At 47.8% G+C, this 24,908-nt stretch overlaps 1 protein-coding gene and 1 long non-coding RNA gene across 4 annotated transcripts; one reads left to right on the plus strand and one right to left on the minus strand.

The window, feature by feature from the left end:
• Window positions 1-77: 77 nt before the first annotated feature.
• On the plus strand, window positions 78-21,391 carry LOC311598237 (mitochondrial amidoxime-reducing component 1). 3 transcript variants are annotated; one of them, XM_084783252.1, is made up of 7 exons: window positions 78-2,520; window positions 6,278-6,451; window positions 7,656-7,818; window positions 9,195-9,335; window positions 13,898-13,959; window positions 14,044-14,115; window positions 19,954-21,391. In XM_084783252.1, the coding sequence occupies exons 1-7, from the start codon at window positions 2,234-2,236 to the stop codon at window positions 20,078-20,080; spliced, it is 1,026 nt and encodes a 341-aa protein (XP_084639378.1). In that variant the 5' UTR covers window positions 78-2,233; the 3' UTR covers window positions 20,081-21,391. The 3 variants fall into 3 exon arrangements, with proteins under 3 accessions (XP_084639378.1, XP_084639380.1, XP_084639379.1); XM_084783254.1 differs by having other exon boundaries at window positions 78-2,407; XM_084783253.1 differs by lacking the exon at window positions 14,044-14,115.
• Window positions 21,392-22,464, minus strand: LOC311598262. The gene is made up of 2 exons (XR_014779527.1): window positions 22,414-22,464; window positions 21,392-22,282 (listed from the first exon to the last, which is right to left on the minus strand). It is a non-coding gene; the product is annotated as an uncharacterized lncRNA (long non-coding RNA).
• Between the last annotated feature and the right edge of the window lie 2,444 nt (window positions 22,465-24,908).

The raw sequence follows: 24,908 nt of genomic DNA on the forward strand, positions 1-24,908 counted from the left end.
GAATCTTTTCCTACTTCATCTGGGATATTTGCTTCTTTCTCATTTCACAAAATCAGTCATGTGTCTTCCCTGGGTTCCAGGCGTGTGTACAAGGCATGCTGCCCTGCACGCACATAGCTGTCTAAGCCAGTGGTTCTCAGCCTGTGGGTCACCGCCTTTCACAGGGGTCGCACAACAGATATCCTGCGTATCAGATGTTTACATTAAGATTCATAATGGTAGCGAAATTACAGTTACAAAGTAGCAACAGAAGCAATTTTATGTTTGGGGTCACCACAACATGAGGAACTGTAAAGGGTCACTGCATTAGGAAGGCTGAGAACCTCTCTCATCAAAGGCATTATAGCCGATGACGTCAAGAGACAACTCATGCTCAATAGGGAAGAGCTGTTGCTTCCTTCCTCCTTTTCCCTTGCTGGGTTCTGGGCCTGAGTTCTACCCCTCACCTCCAGCAGGCTGGGAGGTAAAAGTGACAGGCAAGCTGTATCCTGAGTACATTTTGGAAATGATATATATATTTTTTAAAATTCATACTCAGGTTAAAGTCAACCATTAACTTAAGCCATTTTACCTTTACATTCCCAAAGAGAAATAGGAAGTCTGTGTCAGCTTTTGACACAGCCAAGATGCTTTTCTGTAGAGGATGCATGTGGAGCCTTGGGGTCCCCTGAGGTACCTATCACCACTGTGTCTCCTAATAGTGCCATGCAAGCTACAGGGTGACAGTTCAGTGTTCAACCACAGAAGGCAGCCCAAACCCAGGGAAGCAAGGTGACCAGCGAACGCATGCATGCTAGCGTCCTGCGTTCTCCACTCTTCACACAATGGCCTTTCAGGGCGTCTACACAGGGACTCCAACTCTGCAGCATTGCCTGGCCTCAGCTGCCCTCCACTGTCACCCTCATTGTCACATCTTTCATGCCAGTGTCACATGGCCGTCCATTTCTGGGGACAGTCCCTTCTCTGCTTCAGGATGGCTGCCCATCAGCAGGACCATCTGGTCAAGGTGTGATCTTGCCCATCATCAGCATGGGCCCTCCAGTGTGTCAGCTGCAACTTCCTGGGTCTTGACTAGTCAGAACTGTGTGGACTCTTCCTGGGAGACAAGCTCCCTCTCCAGTCTGAGACTTGGGGTAGCATGGGGGAAAGGGGCTTTCCAGTTTCTTGGAGTTCTTGGTTTCAGTAGTCTGGTGGCCAGAGGAAGAGACACAAGCTTCTCTTCAGAGAAATCTTTATCTCTGCCTTGCTGGTTGCCCCTTGGCTGTTTTAAAGATTTGTTTATTTAATGTGAGTACTCTCTCTGCATGTACTTGCAGGCCAGAAGAGGGCATCAGATCATAGATGGTTGTGAGCCACCATGTGGTTGCTGGGAATTGAACTCAGGGCCTCTGGAAGAGCAGACAGTGCTCTTAACCACTAAGCTATCTCTCCACCTCTCTCCAGTCCCCGCCCCTTGCCTGTAAAATCCGCAGCCTTTGTTTTTAGTGCAAAGTCCTATCTCTCTGCCCTATTGTAGTAGAGAAACAGAGTTCTCCTTGTTAGAACAGTCTTGAATAAAGACTTGACATTTTAACAGCTTGACACATCAGACAGGTGCCTAAGGCACCTAAGGCACCTTGCAGTCTTGGCTTTGCTCTTTAAAATTTGGTGGCTTTGGAAGTGACAAGATACAGGAGTCCACCTCGGCAGAGCCAGTCCACAGGGAAAGGAGCCTGGAGGCTTGTCTGAGATAGTTCCCAGGCATCGGAAAGGAGAAAAGGTCTTGTCTCAGCCACATAGATCCTCAGGGCCCATATGATCTTTTCACTTCAGATCCCAGTTGGCCCCTGTCAAACTGCTCCACACAGTCCCCAGAGAGGAAGCTGCCCGCAGCCTGCTTTCTAATTTCAAAATCACACCATGCTCTGCAAACGTGTGCTTTAGGTCAAATAAACAACCCTATAAACAGTAAGTTAGTTGTTCTGCATCGACTGATTGGGGGGTGGGGGCGGTCAGAGAGTGCGTGAATGAGTGAAGGAGGGAGGGCAGGAAGTGGGGACAGCGAGTGAGAACCACTCCAGCTGAGCCACCGCCTCCCGCCCAGGCTTAGTGAAGATGCTCAACTGGGATTGGCAGGGAAGGGTCAGGAGCTTCTGGCCTTTGGGCTCAGGCCCAGGCCTTGGGCGCTGGCGACAGTCGCGCTTGGTTCTGCGGCTACAGAGGACTATCAGCTCCCGCCCCGCCCGCTCCGGCCATGGATGCCTCAGGCTCCTGGGCGCTGGCCCTCCTCAGTTTCTCCGCGTCCCGGGTCGCCCGGCAGCCGCGGGCCACCTGGATTGGCATCGCCGCCTTGGGACTTGCTGCGGTGGCGCTGGGGACTGTGGCCTGGCGTCACTCTCATCTCCGACGGCGCCGGCGGCTGCAGCAGGTAGGGACCGTGGCACAGCTCTGGATCTACCCGATCAAGTCCTGCAAGGGTGTGTCAGTGAGCGAGGCGGAGTGCACGGACATGGGGCTGCGCTGCGGCCACCTGCGCGACAGGTATGCAGAGCCCAGGCCAGCACCAGGCTGACCTAGGCTGTGTGGGTGTGAGGAAGTCATCGAGGTCCACTCTCAGGTCCCTATCTTCCCAGCCGAGGGACCAGGAGCTTGGGAAGGGGTGCTGGGAAACGGGAGGGGGCGGGGAGTGACTGACCCTCCTTGCCAGCCAACTCGGGGTGGGGTTCAATGGGGTGGAACTCTGAAGCCTCCAGGTTTCCTGCTCCCCGGAGATGGACCTTTTTCAGTCCATCCTCCCCTGGCTGTTTCGGATCTTGTGTTGCCCATGAGATACTCTCCCCAACCAATCCGCAAGCAGAAACTTCAATATCCCTCCACTTAGGGACCCGGAAGGGACTGGCCCGTGATCATCTTACTTTCAGCGATAGTCTTAAACTTAGAGGAGCTAATGACAGTAGATTCCAGAGCGCAGAGGTGTCTGGGCATGGCTGTTCCTTACCGCGGCAGTCGATAGCTTACCTGCAGCTTCTTGTCAGATAAAGGCTGAAAGGCTCTGCATGAGGCTGGGATTTAAATCGTAAACTGCGATTACTACGGTTCGGGTCCGGCTGAGGAGTGACCTGTGTGGACTCTTGGGCTTCCAGGAAGGGCTCTCTAAAGCTAAGACAAGCCTTTAGCCTCTGCCGAGGACATGCTGACGCTGGCCGGTCAGGAAGCCCTTCTTGTCCCATAGCCGATTTAGGGGTGGGCTTTGCAAGGTTAATGGGCTGTTACAGACTAGTGGGTCCCTCCCCACAGTGTGGGCCTTGTCATGCGTGACCCTCGTCACCTTGTGCTTTGCAGTACTTCATGTCTCCGGAACCAAAGGTCATTAGAAGCTGGTGGAGGCTGGGCCAAGGCTATCTGGCTCATTGCCAGACTCCTCGCCCTCCTCCCCCTCACTTGAGAATACGCCAATGCTCCTTTCACCAAGACACAGCAGTTGGGGGACAAAGTTCAAAGGTCAGCTGGTCACCTCTGCTTCAGGCAGTCAAGAAGCCTAACTGTTGCCTGCTCTGTGCAGTGGGGCGTCACACACAGTAGCCCATTGTGTTTAGATTGTTTCTATCAGCCTCCGAGGCAAAGGGCATTGGCACTTTACTGCCATATATATCCATTCCAGAAAACGGGTTCCGAACTCGGGCCACAGCTGTGGCTGCAAATTCTCCATTTGTGTCACAAGCTCCTGGGAAATGTAAACAGTAAACAAATAAACAAACAACAACAACAAATACAAACAAACAAGAACAAAACAACAACAACAACAACAAAAACGAGCACCCGATTCACTGGGGGGACTGTGACAAGTGTCAGGGAGCAAAGAGGAAGGGTCCTGGAAGCTGGGGGCAGGGGCGGGGGGGGGGGCGGGGCGGGGGACAGGGGGCGTGGCACATCAAGGAGGAGTTAGAAAAGGAAGTCAACAGCCTACACTGAAGACTTGAAAATGGCCAGGCACTTTCCAGGCGAGTAAACTGGGAGAACATTCTAGAGAACCAGGCAGAGACACTGGGATCAACGGCTGGCAGGGTCTGATGTGTTCTACCGGAAGGACCTGAAGACGGGGCAGGGCCTTGAGTTTAAGGAACGCCTTTGCCACACTGAAATTTGACTGTACACAACGGCTGGTGAGAAGTGGAAATTGGTCCCAACGTGCATCAGTGGATGAGAAGAGTAAGTCAAACACGGCTTATACAGATGGCGGATCACCACCCAGCCTTGGAAAGGACCTTCTAGTGTGTGTGGGGACACGAGTGGGCAATGAAAAGACTAGGCTAATTTGAATGAGCAGGGCGTAGGGACGAGTTGCATATGATTTCAGTTCCAACTGCCTGACTCCAAATTCATAGACAGGAAGTGGAGAAGAGGTTCCGGGGCTGGAGGGACAGCGGCGAGGTATTGCTTAACGGGTGCAGTTTCTGTTTGGAAAGACAAAAAGTCTTGGGAACAGCAGTAAAGGTTGCACAACAGAGTACACACACTGCCATGACTCGGATACTTCATGTGGGTTATGCCAGGTGTCTGGGTCTTTGCTCGCTTTTTGGCTTCTTCTCCAGAGAACTGAAAATCAGGTCTCACACAGACTCACCTAAGAAGCTGGTGACTTTATCTGAAGCAAAGCAACAGTGCAAGTTCTAGACTCCAGCCAGAATCGAGGCTGACAGAGGCCACGTGAGGGAGAGTGCTCAAGGGCCCTGGCTAGTATTCCAGGCCAGAGATTAAGAGGATGAGGACCAACAGGGTGCGCAGGCAGGCGTGTTGGCTCCCAACACTTGGGAGGCAAAGGCTGGCGATGAGATTGAGGCCAGCCTGATCTACTAAGTGAGTCCAGCACAGCCAAGGCTACACAGAGAAACCTGTCATTGAGAAAAAAAAAAAAGAAAAAAGAAAAAGAAAAAGAAAGGAAAAAAAAAAGGACGAGGACCTAGTTACTACGGGGCATAATGAGGGTGGCTTTGGTTGATATATTAGGTCATATACTAGCTTTTTTATTGAACGTGTTCCTTTCCATAATGCATTTAATTTCAGTCATATGAATGCCCAATTAGTCATAGGCATCAAATGGTAAATAAGGGCATGCTGGTTAGGTGTTTGTTTGTTTGTTTGTTGTTGGTTTTTATTTATTTATTTTTTCGGCTTGATACAGTTTAGACTTTTGTGGGAAGAGGAAGCTCAGTTGAGAACATGCCTCCATGAGATTGCCTGTAGACAAGTCTGTGGGAGCATTTTCTTGATTAATGATTGCTGTGGAGCTGCCCAGGCCCTGCGGGCAGCACCACCCCAGGGCTGGTGGTCCCAGGTTATTTAAGAAGGCAGGGGGAGCAATCCATGAGGAGCGAGGCAGTAAACAGCACTGTTCTGTGGCCTCTGCTCTGAGCCTTTACTCCCCTGGCAGCGGGGAGGGGATGCACTGCACTGTTCTTCCTCTAAAACCAGTTCTGTCTGTTGCTCTTCTGTCTCCAGTTACCATTTTCCGGGGAAGTAAGTATCTCTAAACCTGGGGGATAGCGGACTAGAAAAGCAGTGTAGAGATGGGCCTAGGCCCTTTTAGCAAATTGCAGACTTCATCACAGTCAGTATTTAAACATTTGGTGGGAAGGGCTAGAGCAATAGCTCAGCAGTTAAGAGCACTTGCTGCTCTTGCAGATGAACGGGGTTGGGGGGGCGGGAGTGCAGGGGAGCATTGACGGAGGCTGACAACCACTTGTAACTCCACTTCCAGGATGTCTTACACCCTCTTCCGGCCTTTGCAGGCACTGCATGCGTGTGGTGCACATACACGAATGAAGGCCAACACCCGTACACATAAGATTTATTTATTTATTTATTTTCACACATAAGATTCAAAAACAAATAAAAGTAGCTCATGGAATTGGCACCACCTGTTGCTCGACTGAATTCTGTGGCTGCAAACGCCTTGAGGAACGGCCTCATTTTTCCATCCCTGAAAACTCACTGGTTCCTTGTGGCCCTCTGGCTTTCTGTGAAGTAGATTTTTACATCTTCTTGAGGCATTGCTTAATGAACGGAATCAAGTCCTGGCAATTGGAATAAAGCATAATTAACATCTTTGGCTTAAAATGATCCATCTGTTACAATATTCACTCCTTTAAGACACACACACACATACACACACACACACACACACTCTCTCTCTCTCCAAGCTTACAGGGAGGAAGTCAGAGCTGTGAAACTATAACACTGATGAAGGCTGAGGCTCCCTTGCCTGGTTCCCATGTAGCCTGTGTTTTGACAACTTTAGGTTTTGGCTTGTGATCAATGAAGAGGGGAACATGGTCACTGCCCGGCAGGAACCTCGCTTGGTCCTCATCTCCCTGACCTGTGATGGCGACACCCTGACTCTCAGTGCAGCCTACACAAAGGACCTGCTGCTGCCCATTACCCCACCTACCACAAACCCAGTCCTCCAGTGCAGGTGAGTTGTGCAGGTCTCTGGCCTGTGGGACCAAATACACATGCATGTTTTTCTTTATTTTATCCTTTACTTGTTTAAATTTTCAGTTAGCTTAAAAAATAATAGATGGATTTCATTATGGCATCTTTACTCACACATATTGTACCTTGTTTATATTAGCCCCGTATTCTCTTGTCCTGTACCCCTCCACTGTCCCTTCCCCCACCCCCAAATAATCATCTCAATATTTCATATCATATTCCACTATGCCCAGCTCAATTTTTGCATTTTTAATTAATATGCAACATGAGTCAGCCTTGGTGGCACACATATTTAGTCTCAGCACTCAGGAGACAGTGGCAGGCCCATCTCTGAATTCAAGGCCAGCCTGGTCTATAGATTGAGTTCCAGGACAGCTAGGGCTACACAGAGAAACCCTGTCTCAAAAAACCAAACCAAACCAAAACCTAACCAACAAACCAACCAACCAACCAACCAACCAAAAACCCATGGATGTTTAAGGAAGCCCACAGTCTGTCCATTTCAGTCAGGTATGTAATCCCAGCAGGAGGGAGGCTGAGGCAGAAGTTCAAAGGCAGGCTGGGCAACTCAGTGGGATCTTTTCTGGGGGAGGGGGGGAAAGAAAGGTTAAAAAGAAGAATGAAAATGTGGCCTAGTGGAACAGTGTTTGCTTAGCATGCATGCTGCTCTGTTCTCTCTGTCTCTTCCATCTCTGCCTCTCCCTCCTACCCCAGTGGGCTGTCTCTTCCTACATCAGTTAACAGTTGAGACAATTCCTATACGCCAACTTGATTTAGGCAAGTTGCCAATCGAGGCACTCAGGTGATTCTCCATTTCGTTCTGGGGGTCCTCATGCTTGTACCAACTGAGCCGGTTTCCCAGCCCTCTCATCTCAAGCCTATTACCTCCCTTCATCCTCCACACGTGCCTTTCAGACAGGGAGACACAGGTGTAGGCATCACTTGCTTTTACAAATAGGAGAAGGAAGGCTTCAAACAGCACTCTCAATTTCACTGGGGTTTGCATAGTGGCTCTGAGGCAGGAGTGAACTAAAACTGAAATCCTCTGGCGATGAACGAGCGTCGGCTGCGTCACAGTTGGCCCTGTTGCAGCTTTTCTGATCCATCCAGGAATACAGTATTACTGTACTCAGAGCCTCCAAACTGTCTTTGCCTGTCGCCCTGTCCCCCTGTCCCCACTGCAGAGTGCATGGTATGGAGGTGCAGGGCAGGGACTGTGGAGAGGCAGCGGCCAAGTGGATCAGCAGTTTCCTGAAGACACAGCCCTGTCGCCTGGTGCACTTTGAGCCCCATATGCACCCCAGAAGTTCTCAGCAAATGAGGGCTGTGTTCCGGCCCACAGACCAGGTAAGAGGCTTGTGCTGAGAGGCTTGGTGTGGTCCAAAAGTGGAGAAAAGTTGTCTTGTGTTTTCCCATATGTGACACATCCCTGCTATGCTAAAGGCTGTGGTTTTTGTGGCAACCTCCAGGCTTCAGGGACTCCAAGCAATAGACAGAAAAAAAGCACTTGCCATGCTCACAGCCTGAGCCCCAACAGTCCTCATGAGCCAGGTTTTTAACTAGACGGCCAAAGGTTTGAAGAACAAACAGGTCCTGCCTTTCACCATTATCTAGGCTCCAGTTTCCCCTGAAAGTTGTCAGAAATGGGTGAAATCTCTTCCCTAGAGACAACGCCCTCCCCAGGCTGACATCATGGCCTCTTCTGCCCTCACCCAAGACTCCTAATTCCAGTTTCTTGGGATCCGTTGTGTCTATAGTCTCATAGCCAAAGGGAGCGCCACAAGTGTCTTCCAGGAATATGTTGGTTCCTGGTTTCTTGATTTTGAGGGAGCCTTGCACTCCCCTATTTGTGTAAGCATTCTGGTGCCAGAAGAGGTCCAATAGTATGTATTGTTCAGTGGTACCATTGTAGTCAATTCAGCAAGGGTGTGGTCCAAATGTTCTAGGTTTTTACATCTGTGTGTCAGACTATAAGTGCAGGTCAGTTCAGGTGTGGGAGCCCAAGACTTCACATGGCCAGGCTGCAGAGGCTCATGGTGTAGGGTGGTGGCACTGCAGACAACCTTAATGTTTAAAAAGAGAGAGAGCCAATGTTCATACTTCGTATAGATTTGGATGTTGCATTAAGCTAAGTACCTATAGAATTAATGAGCATTTTCTGACAATAATGAAACCACCAAACTTGACCACCTTATTAAATGCCAAAGATATGGATGCTTAGGAAGGTGAAGTGATGTCTTTAAGCGAACATGTCTAGTGACAACAGTAGGACTCTGAGGTCATGTTGTGTTCATAAAATAAAAATAAAAATAAAAATAAAATTGTATAGGTATGGGGATTTTGCCTGAATAAGTGTCTATGTACTACATATGGGCAGTGCCTATGAAGGCCAGAAAAGGGCATCAAATGCCCTAGAACTGGAGTTACAGGTGGATGTGGGCAGCCGTGTGGGTGTTGGGAATTGAACCCTGGTTCTGCAAGAGTAGCCAGTGCTCTTACCTGCTGAGCCTTATCCCCAGCCCCTTTATGCCATGCAGTTCTGCAAGGACAGTTAAGGATTTGCATTGCTGGGACATTTCTATGAGAAAAAAAGAACACTAGAAAACTAGTTACAAAGATGTGTGTGTTGGGGTGGGGGCTGAATTGTCTTGGGCTAGACCCAGGATGTCCCCTATGAGGCATTTCTAGGCCACATTGTATCCCAATGTCTGTTACCTTGTCAGGTGGCCTACTCAGACGCAAGCCCATTTCTGGTCCTTTCTGAGGCATCGTTGGAAGATCTCAACTCCAGGATGGAGAAGAGAGTGAGAGCATCAAACTTCAGGCCCAACATAGTCATTTCCGGGTGTGGTGTTTATGCAGAGGTAACATTTGGCCGGCATAGCCTCTTTCTTTTTGTTTTGTGAAAGATGCAATATGTTTTGCCAGGAAGCCCATAACTGTAATCAAAGCCATGAAGGTAGAGGCAGGACAGATCTGGAGCCAACCTCAGCTATATGAGTTCAAGGTCAGCTTGAGCTACATAAGACCCTGTCTCAAAATAACAACACCAAAGCATAACAGCTGTTAACATTGGATTAGACTATTGTAAGGAATTGCCTCTATATTGCACAATGATTCTATTTTTTGGTTTGTTGAGCACCTAAGAAGTGAAAGCTTATGTATGGAAGAGGCACATAAGTGAGGGCAGAGATACTGCTGTGTGAGGTCTAAGGGTTACAGGGAGAATCCTGTGTAGGCAGATTGACTATTGGGCTACATTTACTCAGCATGGACTACATCGTCTGTGTCACTCAGGCAGCCAACGAGGTACTTGTTTTGTCTTGCCACCCCACCCCAGCCTACCCTGCCTGGTTCCTGCTGAGCTGGCTGGTGACTCCCTCAAGGAAGACCAGCATTTGTAGCATGGCTGCTGGATGGGGTGCTTATCCGACACCAAACACTCCCAAGACTCCGTTCTTTGGGCCCTTAGGTGTCCCGCATTGTTCTTCAGCATGGAGAACCATGAGGCTGGTTTCTAGTGTCCTGTGTGGTCCTAGCAGCTGACCTCTTCTTGTCATAGCCTTTGGATGCTGACTTCGACTCTGCCTGATCTGTCATGAAGGCAGATGCTGGGCCATGACAGAACGGAATGTGACAATCATGAAGAATGGTAGTAGTAACAGTGATGGCTTGAATGAGATGTCCCCCATAGACTCGGGCATTTGAATAGTTGGTCCTCAGCTGGTGGAACAGTTTGGAGAGGTTTAGGAGGCGTGGCCTTACAGCATCCCCAGTTTGGGGAGGTTTAGGAGGCGTGGCCTTACAGCATCCCCAGTTTGGAGAGGTTTAGGAGGTGTGGCCTTACAGCATCCCCAGTTTGCTCTCTGCTTGTACTTGTGGTTCAAGATGTGAGCCCTTAGCTTTCTGCTCCAATGCCATCCATGCTTTTGCTCTGCCAGCCCAGAGTTGAGCTGGAAAAAGCCCAAACAAACCCTTTCTTCTATAAGCTGACTCAGTCATAGTATTTTATCACAGCAACAGAAAAGTAACGAATACAGTAATGAATGTGCAACAACTCAAAAACACAGAATGAGTCTAATGTGTTCCTGGCAGTATTTACCCATCTTGTATCATGTGACTTTGCTGCAGCCTTGGTTCTGGACACATGACATGCACTTTGCACTGTGCGTACTGTCACACCACACAGCACAAGCAATAGCTTGGCTGAGATTCGAGACTTCCATTTGTTATGAAGGTGCTTTTATTGTGCACACAGGGTTTGCTCTTGGAGATGCATAATGGTCTCATGACAGAAATCAAAGGCAATATTTTTCTACCTTCACTCATTAGCACATATCCAGTTAGAATTTCCTTGGATTATATTTTGTCAGACAAACACATTCATCTTCTTGCCATACGGATTCACTTTAGCCTTTGATAAGTGGTAAATACTCTGAAGAATTGCTTTAAAGTAGTTTTTATGACTTATTATCAGCACATGTTTGGTTCCCGTGCCCGGTTTGTATATCTGGGGAATCACACAAGGATTTCTCAGGTGAAAGGTGGCTGAGAATGGGAAGACATTCAGGAAGCCCTGGCAGGGAGCTGGTGGTGGAGGCCAGCTGTGGGTACCCAGCGGGGATGTCAGCCTTCAAGTAGGATTTCCTTCTGGTCATGCCTTTTAGGGAGAGGCAAAAGAGACTAGAGAGAGGCCCTTGCCTCTGACAGCTCCCTTGGATTCCAGGGAGTGATACAGGCCAAGCGACTGAGTTCTAACCCCTGACACTGGGAGAGCTACTTCTGTCTCTCAGCTTTGCTGTGGGAGGTAAACTAGGAACGCTGGGAAAAGAGCAATCTAGGAATTCCATCCCCACAAGTGCATCCATGATTTTTAAAATGGTACTTTAACTGACTGACTGACTAACTAACTAACTAATGTTTATACATGCCACCATGAATGCGTGAATTTCTACAAGACAACATGTAGAAATTGGTTCTCTCCTTCAGCTATGTGAATCCCAGGGTTTGAATTCAGGCCTTCAGACTTGGTGGCAAGTATCTTTACCGGTGAGCCACCTTGCCAGCTCACTTTTGATGTTTTATATAAAACATTCCTTGCCTATTATCAGATTCAAACATGCAAATTCTTCTAGAGATGGCAAGATGCCTGTGCAGTGAGTGAACTGAATGCTTTTTTTTTTTTTTTTTTTTTTTGGTTTTTCGAGACAGGGTTTCTCTGTGTAGCCTTAGCTGTCCTGGACTCACTTTGTAGAACAGGCTGGCCTCGAACTCAATGATTTGCCTGTGTCTGCCTCCCCAGTGCTGGGATTAAAGGTGTGCACCACCACACCCAGCTACTGAATGCATCCTTATGCAGTGCTCCTGCCATTGTCTGGGTTCCTTTGTGACAACGAGTTATGTTCAGGCTATGTCAGTAATCAGTCAGTTTAACAAAAGGGGACAACTGGCATTTGTGATTGTCTCAGTGACAATCCTCCTATGCCTGCTGTGGCTCAGTGAGCCATTGACTGTTTCTCTCTCTCTCTCTCTCTCTCTCTCTCTCTCTCTCTCTGCAGTTCTACAGTGTCACTTACCACTGGTTAATCCTTAGTAACAGCCCTGGACTCCCTCTTAAGGGCTTGGTTCTATTGATTTGAAAAAAAAAAAAAAAAAGGGTCCATGCTCCCAGGCTGCCCTCAGGCTACTCTCCTACCCAGAGTCCTTTTCACTTTCCAACATCACTCTTTCACTGAACTTGGCTCTGGAAATTTGCCTCTGGCTCTTCCCTCTGCTTTGCCCCTCCCAGGCTCAGTCAAGTGCCCTTGCTTTGTGATTTTTCAGTTCTTGGCTACCTGATAGGTCAGACTTTGATACATAGTCATGTCTGCACCACAGAGTTGTTGTCTCTTGAACCCTAGAGAGGCAAGGACAAGCCCCCAGGGCCTCTGTGAGAACTCTTATGCTTTTCTTTTCTTTTTTTATTTTATTTTATTTTATTTTTCTCTTATGCTTTTCAGTGGGACTGCCTTGCTCAATAGCCAAATGTCCATACTAAGCCTGTAAACTGGCTCAGCACATAAAGACACTTACCGCACACAAAGGTGACAACCTAATTTTGGTCCAGGAACTTGTATAAAGGTAGGACATATACCCCCTCCACTCATTCACACAGATGCTCCGAGGCTGCCCTCTGGCTCCTCTCCTACCCAGAATCCTTTCACTTTCCAACACCTGCCTGGGTCACAATACTCTTTCACTGAACTTGGCAATGAAAGAAATAAATAAAATTTAAAGTCATCCACATATGTAATCGATATAATTTAAAAAAAAAATCCATATCCCTGTTCCTCAGCATTCAAGTGTTGCCATTGTGGCACAGCTGACTTTCTTAGGCTTTGTATCCTGTAAAAACTCTACTAACTGCAAATTGGACCCATAGCAATTATATAACCAAGCTCAGGCCACAGTTGCTTCTCTTCAGGACTTTTGGCTCCGAGCCCATATTATTTTGAGATAGTACCTCCAGCTAGCATGGCCTGGTGTGAAGTCAATAATAATAGTTTTCTCTTCTTCCTTCCTTTAGCTGCACAGGTGCTTTCTAGGTGGTAGAATTTTTACCTTGATATATATATATATATATATATATATTTTTTTTTTTTTTTTTTTGGTTTTTCAAGACTGGGTTTCTCTGTGTATAGCCCTGGCTATCCTAGACTCCCATTGTACACCAGGCTGGCCTCCAACTCACTTATAACTCTTTTTTGAGATAAGACTCTCACTATGTAGACCATGAATGATGGTCGCAAACTCGGAGAGATCTACCTGTTGCTGCCTCCTGAGTGTTGGGATAAAAGGAGTGCACCACCATACTGGGTGATCTTTTTTTAAATAACAAGATTTAATTTTAGTTATGGGGGGGGGAGTGTATATGCATACAAATGCAGTTGCCTTTAGAGGTCACAATAGGGAGTCCAGTTGCCTAGGGCTGGCGTCATGGTGCTTGTGAGCTGCCTGACATGGGTGCTGAGAACTGAATGCTGGTCCTCTGCAAGAACACGGGCTTTGTTTTTTGAGGCAGAGTTTCTCTGTGTAACAGCCCTGGCTGTGCTGGAGCAGACTTGCTATGTAGCAATGCTGGCTTAGAGCTTTTGATCCTCATGTCTCTGCCTTCTAAGTGCTAGGATTAAAGGTGTGTGACTCTGTGCTCAGTGCTGGGGATCCAGCCCAGGGCATCATGCGTGGGCGATCGTTCAAAGGGGAGTGAGGGCTGACATTCCTTAGGAAGTAAAGAGACTATAGGTGTGTGGTGTCTGTTGCTGCTCTGGACTGAGGAGAAGCCCGCCCCCTTCTGACGTAGTGACGTCATCAGATCTGATGCCCCACAAGTCCCTTGCATAAGTGAGGGTCCAGAGGAGCTCATGGGGATTTGTCCTTTCCTTTCTAGGATTCTTGGAACAAGCTTCTCATTGGGGATGTGGAACTGAAGAGGGTGATGGCTTGCACCCGGTAAGAGCCTTTCCTGGCCCTGTGAGGGGGAGGGGCAAGGCATCTCTGCTTTGTTCTTGTGTGATGCTGTCTGTGTGTGTCCAGGTGCCTTTTAACCACGGTGGATCCGGACACGGGCATCATGGACAGGAAGGAGCCTCTGGAAACACTGAAGAGGTAAGACTAGGTGCACCGGGGCTCCTCCCGGGGTCTAGGTGTCTGAGGAGCCGTGTTTACTAATATCTGTGGAGACAGCACATCCAGTCGAGTGGGTGCTTTAGGGAGTTCTGGCTGCTAGGTAGCTTGGTATGTACAGCAGAAAGGCAGCATGTCGGGGCCTTCCATTCTCCCTGTGCTTGGCTGTTCCCACTGGAGGATTTGGAGAATCTCCAGAAAGTAACAGGGTGCAGTGGGGGGCTCCCATAAGGCACTCTAGAAAATGTTACTATGTAAGACAGGAGTCCTCAGAGGAGCTGCCTTAGAGAGCTAGCGATACACTGTAACTCTTGTTTGTATCTATCTGACATCAGAGCAATGGAGGATCTTGTCTGATTTTCCACTAACAGAGGAAATACAGCACAGAGAAAAGACCGGCTAGGCCCTGGAAAGAGGCCTGAGTACTGCAGGTCTGTTACTGTCAGCCAGTCTCCTGAGGCCAGGCCCTAGAACTCTTCTGTTTTAGGCCTCTAGGGATTGGATCCGGGCCCTTGTGAATAGTAGGCAAGCTCTTCTACACTGAACTCTGTCCCCAGCTACCTTTTTAATTTCTTACTACATTACTACTACTACGACGTATGGGTGCTGTTTGCCTATATGTATTTGTTGTGCACAGCATGTGTGTGTACCCCTGGGCACCAGCGATACCCAGAGATGCTGTTGAAGGGCCTGTGTGCTCGCCTGTGATTTACAGACCGCAGCAGGGCCTCTCCCTGCCCGATTTATGACCACCTGTCCCCTGGTGGTGTCATTTCCCCTGGAACTCTGGTTGTAGACATCTGTGAGCTTCCATGTTTGTGCTGGGAACTGAGCTTGGACTCTACGCAAAAGCAACAAGTGATCTTAAGCAGCCATTACTTTTTTGTTTTGAGGCAGGGTCTCCCTAAGTCATCCAGGTTGGTTTTGAACTCACTGTGTAGCCTTGGTAAGCCTTGAACTTGTGATTCTTCTGTCTCCTGAGTAGCTTGGACTACAGGATTGTACTGCCAGGCATGGCTCCGATTTCCATAAAATAAAAGAAATGGGGGTGGAGGGGGCAGGACGGACTGGATGAGTCTACGTGTAGATTAAATAAATGACCCTGGAGCTGGCTGTCACCATTTTATCTTTTGACCTCCTCCCTCTTACACTGCTTGGTCTCAGACTTCATTCCCCTCTGGCTTTGAAAAGCTAATGTGCTTGCGGAACCATCTCCGGGTACTGGGGCTGGCTTTCTGCACTGTCAGAGCCCCTAGCTTGGGAGGCTGTGTTTGTAGAAAGAGTAATGGATCCAAAATACGGAGTCAGGGCAGGAAGGAGGGAATCACAGGAGCCCGTACTCACCTCCTGATTGCCTGCAGGCTTCTTACAGCCCAGCCGTCCAGCCCTAATTGCTTCTAATACCCGGGGAGACAGTGCAGGCAGCCTAGGTGTCTTCTCCTATCTCTCCCTGAGATTTAAAGTGCCAGCAATCTAGTGATTTATGTTCTTGCCGGGACAGGTGGTCATAAATCGGGCAGGGTGAGGCCCCGCTGCGGTCTGTAAATCACAGGCAAGCACACAGCCCCTTCAACAGCATCTCTGGGTATCGCTGGTGGCCAGGGGTCAGCGCTGCATTGCACTGAACATGCTGGGCAAGGCAGCTGACCTCTCACCCACCTGCCTGGGCTTGCCTGCTGACTGTATGGCCAGAGGCCAGCAGGACAAAGCATGACAGCAGAAAATCAGTCCAGTACAGTCTGCTTAGGCTAAGCACAGGGAGGCTCCTTGTCAGCCCCTGGGAGAGCAGGAGGATGCTACCACTCTGCTAGCTTTCTTTCTTTCTTTCTTTCTTTCTTTCTTTCTTTCTTTCTTTCTTTCTTTCTTTCCTTCTCAGTGCTAAGGGTGGAACCCAGGTTCTTTGGTACAGCAGGCAAGCACTCTGTCACCGAGTTCCATCCCAGCATGCTTAGGATCTTGAAGTCTCAGTTTCTTTTTTCTTTAAAGGTTTATTTACCTGTTTATTTTTATATGTATGGGTATTGCTTGCATGCACATATATGAGCACCACATGCATGCCTGGTGCCATGGGTCTCCTGTAACTGGAGTTACAGGCAGTTATGAGCTGCCATGTGGGTGCTGGAAATTGAATTTGGGTCCTCTGGGGAGCAGCCAGTGTTCCTAACCACTGGGCCATCTCTTGGGCTCCAGTTTCCTCTTTCTTTCTTTTTTCTTTTTTCCTTTTTTATTTTTTTTCTTTTTTGGTTTTTCAAGACTGGGTTTCTCTGCATAGCCTTGGCTGTCCTGGACTTACTTTGTAGACCAGGCTGGCCTTAAACCCACAGTGATCCATTTGTCTCTGCCTCCCCAAGTGCTGGGATTAAATGTGTGCGCCACCACATCTGACTCATGGGGGATTTTCTTTGAAATATAATTTATTGCTCAGTGTTGTGGTTATTAGTAGTCTCAGTAATTTGGAGGTTGAGGCAGAAGGCTTGACATGGGCTAACCTGGTCTACATAGTAAGCCCCAGGTCATTCTGAGATACAAAGTAAGGCCCTATCTAAAAATGTAATTTGATAATCCCAACAGAGATTTAATATGTATTTTTATATCTATATTGATCAATAGACTTACATAGATATAGATATGTAGATATGTAGAGAAGCAGATGTAGTTATATAGATAAAGTCAGAGAAGATCCATTTATCAGGCAAGAGTGATGAAAAAGGCTTGGTTCACCATCTTGCAATACCTAATGATGTCCACCAGGGGCCACTGTTGACCTCACTTGGTTTCTCACCTGATTCAGGAACTGTCCAGGCTAAAGACAGATGTGTGATTGGTTGACTCTGGATTCTTACCAGGCCTGGGGAGGAATGGCAGCATCCTTGCTATAGGATGAAGTAACTTTGAACTCCTGATCCTCTTGCTGGGGTTTGGTACCAGACTAGCATTTAGATACAGGATTTGCAGCATGTGGGTTTTGCCTCTGAGACTCACTGTAGAGCAAGGGTGTCACACATCCCTGTTAAGGCTTGTCATAGATTTGCAGCAATGTGGTAAGTGCTTGATGCATGTGTGAGTATGTAAGAGGTGTAGGAATTCCTGGAGATGGGTAGATCCCACAGTCCCCCAGTACAAAACATGGGAATAACATATGCCAAGCTATATAAATGCTGTCTTTCCACTCCCGTGTATCCAAATGCCTCTCCCATCACATGGTGACTAAGGGAAAGACAAGCAATAAAAGATGCGTGGATTCATGGGTCTAAGGCTACTACTGCAGGCTATGCTACTAGGGGGCACTCTAGGCAAACTGAGATAGCCCAGATAAGCAGCTTGATTCACCCACCCATCTGTTACTCTGTCCATCTATCCATCCATCTATCCATCCATCCATCCATCCATCCATCCATCCATCCATCCACCCCTTTGTTAAATGGCTTATGTACCAGGCTATGTGGCAGGACCAAGGGCTATAGTAGCAAGTGGACAGGGATATCATTATTCCGCAAGCTGGGGAAGGATTGGGGACTCCGGAGGAGACAGACTCAGCTCTTCATTCTTTATTAATTCTTATTTTTAAATTGTTATTTGAAAACCTCACACATTTATGTAATACATTCTGGTTCTATAGCTCGAGGGATTGAGTGCTAGCCTAGCACACCAAAAAGACCTACGTGTGATTTCCCCAGCTCCTCCATAGCCAGGGCAGTGTCACCCAGGACCATTGTCCTAGCAGCAGAGATTTGGAGTCCCAAGTCATTGCAGCCTCAGCCAGCTCCTGGCACACCTGGACCACATGAGCTCTACTTCCTCAACAGGGATTTTAGAGCTCTCTTGGTTGTGGGAGCACAACCAGAAAGAGATGCTGAAGAGGAAGAGATAGAAGGCCATGAAATCAAGGCTAGCCCAGGCTGTACCTTTTGTCTGTGGTCGTATAACCCTGAATGTTTGGGATCTCGTCAGAGTCTGTTCTCACAGCCCATTTCTGTTTTGAAGAGTAGTTAGTACTGGGTTTTTGGTGGAGAGGTGCTAGGGGCGAGTCTTACCATGATATGTCCACATTGCTCATGTGGATTTTCCATGGCTTCTTGAGTTTTCCATCTGACAAAGGTGTATATGCTCCCCCCAACCCTCCCCCACTCCCCCCCCCCCCCCCCGTCTTGCTATGTAGCCAGGTTGGCCTTGAACATGCTATCCTCCCCCTGCCCCCGTCTCCTGAGTGCTAGGATGGCCACATCCAACTCACGCTGTCTTTAAGAGTGTCACTTACCAACACTTTCATCCATCCAGCAAGCAGCGTGGGCCAGGGGTGACTGACAAGGCCCAGAACTGAGCGTAAGTGCATAAAGGGAACTGGACGCCCTTTGGCTTCCCCAGCTCATTCTGTCCCATGGAGCAGACATATGTGTGACCTGAACCTATAGAACAAAACGTGGCAAGAGCAGAGAAACTAAGAAACGGGGAATTGCTGCTGGCTTATGTGACTCTGAACTTCTCCAGGACAGGGGACACTTGAGCAGGGCTCGAAGGGAAGGGTGGAGTTCTGCTGTTTGGGGAAGGGAGGAAGGGTCAGCTCGCCAGGTGGCGCACAGCGGGGAGTCCTGAGGGATTGGGGAATGCTCGAGTGTAGTAAGTAGCAGGAGAGAAAGGTTTAGCTGTCGGGGGCCAGGTAGAGGGCTTTGTGCATCAGGCACAAATAATAATCTGCAATTATTCTTTAGGCACTGGGGAGCCAGTTGAGGGGTAATGAGATCAGAATGAAATTAAAACAGTATTGGGCTGGAGAGATGGCTCGGTGGATAAAGCACTAGCTGCTCTTCCATAGGGCCAGGGTTTGGTTCCCAACACCCATTTTGGGCACACATAACTACCTGTAACTCCAGCTTCAGGAGAAACAGTGCCCTTTTTTTTTGGCATCCTCTGGCACTACACATATGTGATGTTGTGTACACACATGCAGAGAAATACTCGTACACTTAGATAAAAGCAAACAAACCCTTTCCATAAAAAGTCACAGAACAGCGTCCACACTAAGCTGATGGGGGAGTGAGGAGCCGGCTAGGAGGTTACTACACTCAACTGCTCAGGCATGCTGGCGGCCAGCATCCCGACAGTGGGGGTGAAAAAAGGGGAGCGAAATCAAATGATGTTCTCAAGGGACCTCTGGTCTGGGCAACCATGCACTAGGAAGGAAAGATGTAGCACCCAGGGACAGGGGTGACAGTCTGGCCATGACCTTGGAACAGGTGACATATGTGGAGGAGTTGTAAGAGAAAAGGAAAACTATAGGCATGTCCAAGCAGGTAGGGTATCTTTTTTTTTTTTTAATTTTTAAATCTTCCTTAAAATTTTATTTATTTATATTTTATTTATTTAATGTGTATGGGTGTTGTGCCTGCTTCTGTGTTGGTGTACCACATGTGTGCAGTGCTGGCAGAGCCAGAAGAAGGAATGGGATCATATAGAGCTGATGTAAGCCACCTGTACAGGCAGTTATGAGCCTCCTGGCATGGGCGCTGGAGACCCAGCCCTGATCCTCTGGAAGAGCATCCAGTGCTCTTACCCACTGAGCCATCTCTCCGGCCTCAAGCATCTAATTTCTTAATTCTGGGAGAAGGAAATGTCACTATGGGAAACGCCACAAGGTATTTCCTGGTATTTCCAACTGGCCTGTTACTCTCTGGCTCTCCCCAGGGGTTGCTGGTCTGTTAGGTTTGACTGGACCCTGACTCTAGGCACAGGCTGTGACACCTGCTTCAGCCTCGACAAAGCCACATGGGGTCCAAGTTCTTCCTGCCCCTTGTGACTCATCAAGGTCTTTTCCTGTTGCAGTTACCGCCTGTGTGACCCTTCGGAGCAGACATTATATGGGAAGTTACCACTCTTTGGACAGTATTTTTCTCTGGAAAACCCAGGGACAGTCAAAGTGGGAGACCCCGTGTACCTTCTGAGCCAGTGATGGGAGCCGCACGTTCCAGAATAGCAGATGTCTCCTAAAAATGTATTTTTAATACTGACATTACATGAAGTGGTTCTTCAGCCTTTTCTTTGAATCTGCGGTTTCCCAGTTCTTCTTCTATCAGATTTCCTTCTGTTTCAACATTTCCTGGACCCAGCACACAAGCAGAGAAATACAGCCTTGCAAGTTTAGCAGGTTCCCATTAAGTTTCTTGAAGAATGGAGGGCTTATCAAAATGCCCTGTTTATAACTATGGAGTAATTCTTCTACTTCTGCATTCACTTGCCAAGACAGCAGATGTCCATCATCCCCTTTTGGGGGAGAGAGAGAGCGAGAGAGTGAGAGAGAGAGAGAGAGAGAGAGAGAGGAGAGAGGGAGAGAGGGGGAGAGAGAGAGAGAGAGAGAGAGAGAGAGAGAGAGAGAGAGAGAGAGAGAGAGAGAGAGAGGGAGAGAGGGAGAGAGAGAGAGAGAGGGAGGGAGAGAGAAGAAGAAGAAGGAGGAGGAGGAGGAAGAGGAGGAAGAGGAGGAGAATGAGGAGGAAGACTATGTATGCCAGAAGAATGTTCCAGAATGTTTTGCTACCCCTGGACATGATGCAGACAATGGAAATTAAATACTCTCCCAAGTAAAGTTGGAAAGACAACGTTTCAAGCCCAGAGCTAGCGTTGGAAAGGGCTTAAAGCGTAAGCACTGAAGATATTTATTTCCCTCAGATCCTCCTGCATCTGATGCTGCTGCTTCCTAGACAGCGTCTGTGAAGATCTGATGGGTCCTGTAACCCAAGGAGCACCTCTGAAATGTCAGAGTACAAAGCCAGCATCCAGACTGGGTCTCAGCTCCATGAATAGCAAGGCTATTCCACTCTCGAGGCAAAGCGTTGGTGCACCCTACCGAAGGATTCAAAATCCTCTCTAGTATGTAGGGCAAAAAGTGACATCAGAGAGGGAGATACCTCTCCCTGGGTGTCTGAGATGAGATTTGATCTTGCCTGGGAAATGATGGCTCTCTTCTTAATCTGAGCTAAATGAAATGGCCTTGAGAAGATATGGCGCCACCTAGTGGTGGTGAATGGCAGCTCAGCACTCCTTGAGAAAAAAGAAAATTAAAACGGGGCAAAAAATAAAACAAACAAAACAAAACAAAAAAACCCCAATCTTGTGCCTGGGTCTAGTTTTCTGTACTAGAAATAGTCCATCTGACAGAAGTGGAGGAGCCCCCAAGTGCCCTGTGTTTCTCTGATTCAGGAAAGTGACTTTCTTTCATTATTTTAAAATTTACTTTATTTAAATATATATAAATATATTAAATGTGTGTGTGTGTGTGTGTGTGTGTGTGTGTGTGTGTGTATACCCATGTGCACTCTAGCACGTGAACATGCACACAAGTGCCATGATACACTAGCAGAGGTCAGAGAACAATTTGCACAAGCCAAGTGTCTTCTACCCTGGCATCCAATTCAGGTCACCTTTACCCTCACTGTCCCTAGAGCCACACTCCTAACACTTTGTAAAGGCAACATCCACTTTCCCATGGCTTATCACTTCAGGTGAACCCCTCACCATCTCTGGACAGAGCCTCGTGTGAGGTTGCCCCCAAATGGAGGATGGTACCCAGACACCTTTCTCACTTAATGCTTGCCTTCTTCTGCCCATTGGATGTCAGAGAACACAGTGACCTCCAAAAGCTCTGAGCATCTCTCAAGCTCACTGTCAGTAAGACTTAGAGGCCATTTACTTGTTTTTATTTTATATTTAGTGGGCGAGTTAGTACTAAAGGAAAAAAAAATGATGTCCTGTTGACTTTGGATACCACTCCCGTGCACACGGGTCCATTTGAAATATTGCATCAGGGCCATTACTGTCACAAACCCTCAGAAAGAACTCATGGTACCCAGTGATGAACACGTGAGGCCAGACCCAAATATCTACATTTTGTGGATGTTCTATGCATGGTGACTTTATGGGGCAATCACGGTGGGGAGGAGAAACTCAGGGCTGCAGAGCAGGAATAAGGGCTGTGGAGTGGCTCCAGTGGGCAACCATAAAGGCTTGCTGTCTTGGCGTTCTACAGAAAATGCTAGAAACTTGCTGGGAGTCAATAAAATAGCAACTTAAGCACACAAGAACTGAAAGAAAACAGGATGAAGCGGAAGGTTGTGGCATGGACCTATAATCCCAGCTCTTGAAGGACTGAGCCTGGGGACTCATCACAAGTTCAAGACCACACTAGGCTACATGGAAAGTTCAAGACCACACTGGGCTACCTAGCAAGTTCAAGACCACATGGGGCTACATAGAGAGTTCAAGACCACAACATAGCGAGTTCAAGACCACAACATATCGAGTTCAAGACCACATGGGGCTACATAGCAAGTTTAATCCCTGTCTTAGTTTTGCTTATGGTGCTGTGATAAAAGGCACCATGATCAAAAGCAACTTAGAGGCGATAAAGTGAACCCACCACGAACCTTCTGCAGTCCTGGCCTCATGACAATGCCCAACAGTAGAAGTGCCCCCAGGATGCTTTGTGCACCAAGGAGGGAGGCCCTCTCTCCAACTGCTAACTGCCTCTTTCTACTGCAGGCTTTCTTAACTCTCTCTCATCTATCTAGTTATATTGATGTGTGTATGTGTATATATAAATGCATTATGTGTATTTATATATACATATCCCAGGATGGCTTTAAGTCATAATCCTTCTGCTTGAGACTCACTTGTGTTGGTCTGAGAGACGTGCCCGACCATACCAGCTCTATATGCATTTTGAGCTGTGCTCATGTTAGCAAGAACGTACAGTTTACTTATGCTACTTTTAAAATATGGCCCAGTGAATTATGCCAGATCTATCTATCTATCTATCTATCTATCTATCTATCTATCTATCTATCTATCTATTTTTGAGGCAGGGTCTCATGTAGCCTACACTGACCTCAAACTTGCTACATAGCCAAGGACGACTGGCATTACAGGCATGCACCACCACACCCAGCTGTATGCAGTGTTGAGGATCGAACCCAGGGCTTCATGCACGCCAGGCAAGCACTCTACCAGCCATGCTATATTCCCCTGCCCCACATTATTACAACATTGGAAATTACTTGATTGCAAACAAAAAGAAGAAAAAAACTCTCAGTACCACCAAATTCTTGAAATCTGTCTCATAAAAATGTGCCTGCTGTGCCCCCCCTGTGCCCCATTGCCTCTGACCACACACTCCTAAGAAGTGAGACCACAGCTTTGACTACGACCCACACACAACTCTGGCCAGCCCAGTGGAGCCATCAGCTTCCACCCTGTGTCCCAGCTCAGAGACAGGAGCTGCCCTTGCTCACAGCATTAGCCTTCTTGGATAGCCTGTGGGTCCTGTTTCCTGTCCACCTTCTCCTGAGGCCATTTTGATGGCTGGGTCAATTTGGCTATTGACCAATCTAAAGCATTCACCCTTGGTGGTCCTCAGCCACGGGCTTTTCCCTTCTCGGAGCAGTCTGCACAGGGACTCAGAGGGTCCCATTCCTTCCCTTTGCTCTTTTCTGCTCTCCACGCGTCCCTGACCTGGATCCTCAATAGTCCAATCCCCATTGAGCCTAATGGGTTCCAGGTCAAGCCTACCTTCTCTCACCCTCTTTAGGGTTTTTCTGAGAGTCCTGTATATAAGGTAGTGTCATAATTATCCCTGATTAATAATTTTGCACCTAATAAAGTCCCAAGGTCTGGGCTGGGGAGGCTCATCTTCCAGATGGCTTCTCCAGCAATTAAAGTGACTTGTTAGCTGGAGGCCCGGGATGGCTGAGGGCAGCTGGAGAGCTGTCCTTTGCAAGCAGCTCTGGTTAACATCAACCAGGAAAGCTCTCTGTAAACACATGAATAATTGATTGTGCTGCACTCACATAGCTACCGCGGATCTGAGCCCGGATGACTCATTTGCGAGCCATCCCTGTAGTCTGGATGCCATAACACTGGAGGAATGATGGCAGTTTCTTGGAGGTTCTTCTGTGGCCAGCGTAGCCAAGACGAAGACTGTAATGGTTTGTTATGATGACCTTTGCTATTCCATTAGGCTCAATTGCTTTAAAAAATGATGTGCGCGTACTTTAGAAACATTTTTACCCTTTACGTTGACCTGACATCATAGTTTATATTAACAAATGTATTAATGACAGAGGAGTGTTTTCATGTCCCAAGGACAAGTTTTAACAACCATAATCTGCCCTCAGTCATCATAAATATAAATGTATTGGTCAAACAGACCTCGTTAATGTGGCCAAGATAAATGCAAGTCTATATTTTAAGGCAGTGGAAGCCCTGGAGAGTACGTGGAGCTCTTTTTGTGTGTGTGTGGGGGGGGGGGGGCTGCGAGGTTCTGTATACGTGTTATCTGCAGGCTGAGAAAATTAACATGTTTCCCCCTCTGGTTCTGCACCAGACAGATATAAATGTCTTAAGGATGTCAAGCGAGATTGCTCACATAGTTTCTGGACACCGTTAATGCCTGGTGGGGTGAATCTTAGTTCTTAAAGCTGTCTCCAAGCTCTGCTCACAGAGCTTTTAGAGGAAAAAGAAAAGGTCTCAAATCCTGGCAGCGGGCTACCCAACTGACATGTCTCTGAGTTATATTGTGTCCCAGCTTTTTAATTATATTATCCTACCCGCCCTCCAGCATCTTCTTTCCTGTGAGAGAGGACCTTCTGCTGTGGATGTGTGCCTGACATCTTACCTCACACTGGTTGGTAAGCCACATGTCGGCAGATAGTGTTCTGGGCATGATGGGAGGGATGCTCTGTTTTTCTCTTTGTCACACCACACTCACAAGTGCTGGACTGTATTAACGG

This window comes from Acomys minous (genome assembly GCF_964271855.1).
Source record: "Acomys minous genome assembly, chromosome: 1".
Lineage (NCBI taxonomy): Eukaryota > Metazoa > Chordata > Mammalia > Rodentia > Muridae > Acomys > Acomys minous.